This window comes from Pygoscelis adeliae, unplaced genomic scaffold (genome assembly GCF_000699105.1).
Source record: "Pygoscelis adeliae isolate BGI_AS28 unplaced genomic scaffold, ASM69910v1 Scaffold172, whole genome shotgun sequence".
In the NCBI taxonomy this organism is placed as follows: Eukaryota; Metazoa; Chordata; class Aves; order Sphenisciformes; family Spheniscidae; genus Pygoscelis; species Pygoscelis adeliae.
In genome coordinates this window covers 3,946,303-3,954,753 of record NW_008824338.1, presented here as the reverse complement: position 1 = coordinate 3,954,753, position 8,451 = coordinate 3,946,303, and the positions used below count along the sequence as shown (strand labels likewise).

At 47.5% G+C, this 8,451-nt stretch overlaps 1 protein-coding gene across 1 annotated transcript in view; it reads right to left on the bottom strand.

Annotated features, from left to right (window-relative positions):
- Positions 1–6,603: 6,603 nt before the first annotated feature.
- The window catches only part of SLC35D3 (solute carrier family 35, member D3), a 6,931-nt gene continuing 5,083 nt past the window's right edge, over positions 6,604–8,451 (bottom strand). Inside the window, exon 3 of the mRNA XM_009319143.1 lies at positions 6,604–7,433. Coding sequence (XP_009317418.1) covers positions 6,604–7,433 — 830 coding nt within the window. The remainder of the gene's footprint in view (positions 7,434–8,451) is intronic.

Below are 8,451 nucleotides of genomic sequence, written 5' to 3'. Positions count from 1 at the left end.
TTTGGAGAGGAGCTCTTCACAGAGACCTGCACCCCGATGTTCCTAAGTTAAGCAATTTCTTCCATAATGCCAGGCAAGTGCATCCCAGTCTCTTTTGTTTTAGAAAATATTGTAAATCCTAGGGCCAAAATTGTGTGACTGTGCACTGTCAGTTGTGGTGTGTTGTGTGTGCATCAGCCTTCTGGTGTTCAACGAATATTCAGACCCAGTGGCCTATCAGCCACTATGTTTGAGGAAATGCAATTTTTTTCCTGTAAAATTGTGATAAGGACATATTTAGCTGCTTTTCTTATGTTTGTAATAATGTATGTTTGTTGGACCATTTCTGTGCCACTGAATGTTCACTCTCTATCCTGGTTTCGGCTGGGATAGAGTTAATTTTCTTCCTAGTAGCTGGTACAGTGCTGTGTTTTGGATTTAGGTTGAGAATAATGTTGGTAACACACCGATGTTTTAGTTGTTGCTAAGCAGTGCTTACACTAGTCAAGGACTTGTCACCTTCCCATGCCCTGCCAGCGAGAAGCTGGGAGGGGGCCCAGCCAGGACAGCTGACCCAAACTGGCCAGAGGGATATTCCATACCATATGATGTCATGCTCCGTATATAAACTGGGGGGCGTTGGCTGGAGGGCAGCGACCACTGCTTGGGGATGGGATGGGCATCGGTCAGCGGGTGGTGAGCAATTGCATTGTGCATCACTTATTTTGTATATTCTTTTATCACTATTTTTTTTCCCTTCCTTTTCTGTCCTATTAAACTGTCTTTATCTCAACCCATGAATTTTAGGGTTTTTTTCCCTGATTCTCTCCCCCATCCCACTGCAGGGGGGAGTGAGCGAATGGCTGTGTGGTGTTTAGCTGCCTGCCGGGTTAAACCACAACACTCACTCAAGAAGGCGCATTGACAGAGGGAACCTGTCTCCCCTTCAGAGCCCGGGTCGGCTAGCGATGTGATAATCAGAAGGGAAAATCCATATTTTACATTTTAACCAAGCGTACACGGTTTGGAATTGGACAGACCATAAGGACAGATTTGCAGAGATACTCTGAAGACCGAAAATTCACTTAAGAGAATTAAGCCAATTCAAGATGCAAGGAGTTAATGGTGATATACACAGCACCCTGTAGCTGGTTTTATTTAATGATGATACTCAGTATTTACAGCAGCCAGTAAACCTGACTAGTTTACTATCATGACCAGTTCCAGCTCATTCATTTGATCCCCTCCCATGTCAGGTAAGAAACAGTCTGTGACCTTAGCAGTTATTGCTCTTTTTCAGAGAAATCCTGAATTCTGTTAAAGAATTGTTGAAATCTGTCTTGTTTTGTCAGGAACAAAATCAATAGCACCTAATTTAAAAAATGGTGTAATTTTGAGAACAGAACTGACATTGCTTTTATTTGGGACAACCTTATCAACAAAATTAATGTGCCCAGAGCAGAATTTCTTACATCTGTCCAGTAAGAAAAAATCACAGGACCACAAAGAGCAGATCCACCCGTCTTCCCGCCAGCCAGGTCATTCACTCTGCCTCTCTCCTTCGTGTGTATCGCTCTTCCAGGGCCTCAAATTCAAGTGCATTCACTGCAGATCACTGCACTGTTTGGCCCTAGGTTTCTGATGCTGTCACTATTTCTTTCCGTGTAAGAACAGTGACAAACTGAAACCTGGTGGAGGGGCTGGCTTGCAGCTCCCCAGGGATGTGGGTGTAGGAGGGGGATACGAACTGAAACAGTTTGCTTTTCTGCAAACTCTCACATTTTCCCCATCCGTCCTAATTTGTAACGCTCCTATTTTCCCCAACCATCCTAATCCCAATCCCATGTACCTCTTCAAGCAGTGTTTTCATGCTCTCTACCCGGGCTTTCATCTCGGGCACAGCCTCTCTCCTATTCAAACACCATGTCTAGCATTAAAGTGTGATTGGCTTTCTTAGTCTCCACCTGTAATAAAAACGAGCCTGGCTCAACAGCGATAATGATGGCAACCCCTTTTCAGGTTTATAGCTTTATTGCTCAAAATGCTCTTACTGTGAAAAAATCTCCTTCTGGTTTTACGTGTATAATAAATACCCACACCGGCGTGCCTGACCAGGAGATTTCGGTACTGGCTGGCTGGCAGACTGAGGGCCCTCACTCCTGCGTCTATCCTGCACACAGCCCAGCTCCACAGGATACTGGTACGCAGCCTTGGCCCAGCTCCACAAGAAGCTGGTACGCAGCCATGGCTGAGCTATATAGGGAGCTGCTAAGCCGGGAGCTGGTGTGCAGAAACATGCACAAAGGTAGCAAGAAGCAATCTGGACATAAAAGATCCTGCTGGTCCATCCTCTCCCTGCCCTTCTAGAAAAAAAGAAAAAAACCCCAATATGGCAGAAGTCTCTGTGGCAGGTCCTCCACCACTGGCAGAGGTTTTCAGGCTGGATGCTGGAAACGAGATTCAGGAAATACAGCAGGAACAACGGAAGAGAAAGGAGGGCATGTGCACGCTCATCAATTCCCGACAGGCGCGAGGTTGAAGTGAAAAGCTTCCCGATGGCCTCCAACAAGCTACTGAAGCATGAATACAGCAGCTAATTGAGAGGCAGAGTTGATTGCCTGCACTGCACTTAGACGCTTCAGGTTGAAAAACCACAGAAGAAACCTCAAAGCGGTATGTGAAATTATACGGGACACAGGCAAAGAGGGCAAGGAGACGGGAATCTGTGGTGTTAAACCTTAACCATGACAAGCAGCAAAATGTTCAACAGTTAATTTAGAACCCAGAGCTGAAGGACTTGCACCTTTCTGCCTACCGAAGCCTTTGCCTGCAGCAAACAGATGTAAACAAATTACGGGAGGCTGTTAAACATTGGCAATAAACTATCCCCGGACATACACAGGGTTGTGGAGTGTTGCTTAATAAACTCTAAAATGTTTTTCACCTGTTTTTTTGTAGGTTGCTGTTCATTTTCCTTCTGGAAGTGATAGTAAATGCAGGATCAGTTTGTCAGTGATGTATGCAAATTTTTTACTTATCCTTAGAAATTTTAACTGTCCCTGCCTCCAAATAATCTGGCCTCCCTTTCATTTCTTTGTTAGAAAAGATAGCCAGTCTGGCTTTCGTTTTCCTGTTGCATGTGTATTTGTGCGTGTGCGTTCGCATGTGCATGCGTATATAGTAGTGCTAGAGCAGGTGTTACTCGATGTGTTGACACCGAAATTAATGTTATTCTCAAAGCAGTCATTGTGCATCAGGTTCATACATTATCCTGGAACAAGGACAGTTTCTTTCTCTAAACCATCCTGCAGGCACATTTGTGTGGAGCTCTAAGATGAATTCTGCAATAAACATCAGCCCCGGTGTCTGGTACAACCCAGTTTCAGCCACGGGCGCATTACATACCTTTCATCCGAAGCAAACAGGTAAAAATTAATGCTTAGGTCATCTCCTAGGGTTGCCATGTGACATAGCTGGTAATACAAATACTTAACATTGTAAAATAAAATCAATATTAAGTCCTTTAATAATGCAATGATTTTATAATATAACTATTAATAATAAGCATCATCTTATTTTTATTTATTCCAAAGTTACAGCAGTTACACTAGTGACACTAAATCATCTTGAATATGTAACCAAAGAAATCATTGCTGAGAACCACAGAAACTTCAAGCTGTACAGAGGACTCAGCCACTTCAGATTCCTGTGTTCCTTTGTCTGTCCTCAGTCCCTCTGTCCACGACAGTATTTATAGCGTGCGGTCACATGTTGAGGAAACTTGGATGGTATAAAGGCACAAGAATAACTATAAATGAATCAGAAATGAGCACCCCGGAGTAGCAACAATAAGAAAACCAAAAGGCTTTTGGAAAGCAGTGCATTTTATTCCCACATCTTATTCTGCAGTCTTCCGCTGATGCTATTAAAATACCTCAGCGCGAGGCAGTATTTTTATTTTATTGTGCGACAGTCTCTGTTACTGAAAAAGTGGATTGCATTTGCCAAATTCCCATTTTAATTTAGGGAATTTACAGGTTTAAACAGAGTACAATATAATCACATTTCGACTATACATGCAAATGTACAACATCATAACAGCAGCTTTTTTAAGAGTCAAAACTGTTTGCATTTCCGCAAGTTTCTACTAATACTTCAACAACAGTAAGCGGCAAAACATTGAACGCCCCCAGGAAAGAGTCCTGCAACAAAAGCCCAGGGGAGAGCTTTCTACAGCACGTGCCAAACACCGAGCGTTCGCTACGGGATCTAAGACTGGCATCCAGCTGGTAAAAAGATCCACATTTCTTGTGGACAGAAAACACTGAGCACAGTGAGGACAGATCAGAAATGTGGGTTTCTCTTCAGCCATCTGTATGATTACAATGCAGTTCAATGTCATAATGAGTTCAGTAATACAGCAACTATAAGTCATAGGCACAAACTTCTTTAGTCTAGGATGTGTTTGAAAAACTAACAAAACCCCTACTATATCAGCCTATAAACAATAAATAGTGCTTTTATTGCAAAAGGTGCCATATGGAGCTCGAGCAGAAAGTAAACGTATTTTGGCATACAGCCAGTACCTCTCGACTCTTAAACACAAGCTATACATAACGTGTGATGTACAGATCTCCACGCCCCGTCCCCCAGCTCAGCAGCTACAGGCTTTTAGCCTGAATGTCTTTACAACCGCCTCTTTCAAAATTCATGGGCGATGCCAGGTCACCCAACTTCTGCACTCAAAAAACATACTGTCGCACCCGATGTTTCTGCCTGCATTTATTGACAAGAATCTAAAGCTTCCCCAGAGATCAGTTTTGCAAATATTCCCTACTGGGTAAATTGCTCGTTTCGGATTTCAGCGCTGAACGTGCTGTGAGGCTAATGCTGCCTGCTTGGCTTGAGAAGGCATTGGGCTAGGCACTGATTAATGAGGGCTGTGGGAATAATTGATTTTCAGTTCAGTGGCTTAATTAATAATAATAACAACAACAACAAACTTGGTTCGTTTTCTCAGGAGATGATAACAACTTGTTTCAGCCTGTGGTCAAGATGGCCCGATGGTTGGAGCACCCTTTTGGGATGAGGAAGACTCGGAGTCAAATCTCTTCTCTGCCTACTTCTGAGCAAAGGTTTGACCCAAGGACTCCCACCTCCCAAAAGGGTATCCCCAGGCTAAGAAATACTCAAATGCTTGTTTCCCCATCGTTCCCGTTAAATGCATGTGGTACAAAATATTAGCATGTTCAGTAAAGGCCCCACTGGAGCGCCTGCTTCCCGCTTCCCACAGGAGCGCTGGAACGGCCAGGGCGGAGAGGCAGCGCTGCCCCTCGCAGCCCGCGGGGACAGGCTGGGCGCAGGGCAGCAGCTTCCACCAAAGCCACGGATGTCTCCGTGCCGAGGGCACCGAGCATCCCAGCCCGCGAGCGCTTGGCCGTGCGATCTGCTGGAGCACGCTGCAGCTCCCTGCCTGCCTGCCTGCCCGCACTTTCTGCCACTGGACACCACAGCGCGGGGACAGCGAGGGCTGATACGCACAAAGCCATGTCCCAACACGCGGCCAGGATACAGCAAAACTGTCCCGCAAAAGCACTCCTGGGAACCCCGGCAGAGGTGGTGTCCCCAGGTCTCCTATCAGCCTGTACTTCCGAGAGAGGGAGATGGAGAGGACACCTAGGTTCCAAGCCAGGCTCTGATTCACCCGACTTTAGGGTGCAAGGAGGGGATAGCACAAGGCACGCACCGTCCCCCTGGTTTTGGTTTTTTTATAGCCCTCCGAAATCAAATAAATACAGTCCAACATTTCCAATCCCTTTTATTTGGGTCAAACTAATATTCCCAATGCTACATGTAGTTAAAGCTCATAGAAAAACATCCTTCTTTTGCTGACCACAGCTTCTCAAAAGTTCAGATCTGGTTCTGTTCTCATGTACACCACCACAAGACAAAAGTATTTCTACTGAAGACACAAACTACCCAATGTAAACCAGGTCCAAGGCCCAGCCTGGCCAAGGAATCAGGGAGAGTTTCAATTCTTCAGTTAAGAGGGTGATTCTACACCAATATAATTGAAGTGGCACAACCTCTAGCTCTGTTGCAATTGTATCGACACAGAGGAGCACATAAAGTACAGTTAATAGGAGCTTATATATTGCAGGAATATATTTATATTGACTACCTATAATTGGATGGATACAGATACGGAAGCACATCGACAGAGCCTCCAAATGGTGTTAAAATCACAAGGCTCCAGACACAAGCTAAGCTACAGGCCACCGCCGTGTCACTGGCACTGCCGACTAACTTAATGGTACTGGTGTCCCTCATGGCCCAGGCTGCTGGGCAAGCGCCCCGTGACTTGCGCTACCCAACTCTCTCTGTATCCACAGCAGAGGACTCGGCACCTTTAGCTGTGGTGGGTCTAAACTGATGTACTGAAAGCAGCTGAAAGCAAGCCCAAAGCATGAGCAAACTCTGACCTTTTGCTTTTTGACAATGAGGTAAAGTCATCCTACATGATTTGGATTTGTCAGCATTGATGTGGAAATGTATGCTCTGCCTTTCCCCCTGTACAGAGAACCAGGTGTCTGTCCTCAAGCAATAGATTTTCAAACCTGCTTTTTAAGGGTTTGGTAGCTCTTCATTTTCTATCAAATAATCCTTCTTTATATAATTAGCACCCCTCACCAACCTCCACACTCCAAGATAGGCATCCTTCAGCGAGCTCCTGTTCACTTCTTGTGTGCCGGTGGCTTTTCCCTGGACCGCCGGTCCCTTGGCAGGTTTCTCAGTGCCGTCCCTCTCCTCCTCTCCGCTCTGGCTGTTCCCTGTGGCTGATCCTTCCACTGCTGCTTCCCCAGCCCCCTTCTCCTGGGAAATCGCCTCCATCGCGAACAGTGCTTGGTCCCCAGCCTGCCTTTCCCCCTCCTCTTCTCTAGCTTCTTTCTCCAGGTCCTCGTAATTGCTCTGCCGTCTGGTCTCAATGTACTTGGCCACGCAGTAAATGACAGACCCCAAGGTGTTGACCACGACACCGGCTATAAATAACTTTGTGGGCTCCACATCATTGAATGCCACCATGCCCACCGTGATGGTTGCTATGCTCTTCACCACCCCCACGAAGCTGGTGGTCACAGCTGAGTTAATGTAAGTGCAGTGAAGGGTGGTAAAGTTCATGGCACAGCTAATCAGGACGCAAGCGATAAAGATGCATACCATGGCGGGGTCCTTCCACCCCGGGAATGACCAGACGTTGATGGAATCCATGCTGGCAAAGGAGCAGATGATGAGAAAAGGGGTGGCCGAAACAGCGATGGCGTACTGAGCTGTCAGGGGTCCGTATTCACTATCTACACTGGTCTTCTGAATGAGCACCAGGTAGGCAGCGTGTATCAGCACGGCCAGCACGCCTGTCACATAGCCCATAGCATCCCCGGTCAGGTCACCAGCTCCTGTCGGGAGAATCACAGAAAGAAACAAGCATTGGTTTTGCATGTGAGACAGAAATCGAGAGCACCGTTTTGGGCTGGGGGGATATTTAGGAAATAGGCACCAGTGCCCTTTCCGTAACTCCTAAGATTTGTCATGCTTTTGCCAAGGCTGGACACACTTACCTCCCAACAGATGTATCTTTTTTTTGTGTGTGTGTGTGCGCGTGCTGCAAACCTATTGAATGTCATCCACTCTCCCCCTAAATCCTGCAGCCAAAATCAGATTGCGTTCTCCCTTTTGTGAAGACACTACAGGAGAATTGCAGCTAAAATTGCACACACGCACAGCCACGCTGGGCATCCTCTTGCCAGTGAGGGCACACGTCAGCTCCGGCTGGCCGGGCTGCCTGCCCTCCAGCCCCCCGGCCCTCCTTCTGCCCTCCTGCTCCCCAAAACAAGGCCAAGCTGTGTGGGGCCCTCACAGCGAGAGCCTCCCTGCTGAGCCCCCAGTCAAGCTTCTTTGCAGATTAAGCTACTCGCCATGTGGGTGTGCTCTGCTCCCTGGGGCAGCCCCCAACCCAGGAGCGTGGCGGAGCCACGCTGAGCCAGCTTTGCCTCCCACCCCGCCTACCCCTCGGCTGGAAATCAACGCAGGTAGGGCCCCCGGCCCCATAGGGTTGCAGCTGACCCCAAAGGTTGCACCTACCCCTGCAGGATTGCACTTACCCCAGTAGGGCTGCAGTTGCCCCCACGGGGTTGCAGTTGCCGCCAGAAGGTTACATCTACCCCTGTAAGGTTGCACGCACCCCCCATAAGACCACACCTCGCTCTGTAGGGTTGCACTTTCCCTAATAGGGTTGCAATAAGGTTGCACCGACTCCCGTAGGATTGCACCTACTCCCATAGGTTTATACCGACCCCCGTAAGGATGCGCCTATCTCCGTAAGGTTGCTCTGAGCCCTGTAAGATTGTACCTGTCACAGCGGGGCTGCATCCGCCCCCGCAAGGTCGCACCTGCCCCCGCAAGGTCGCACCTGTC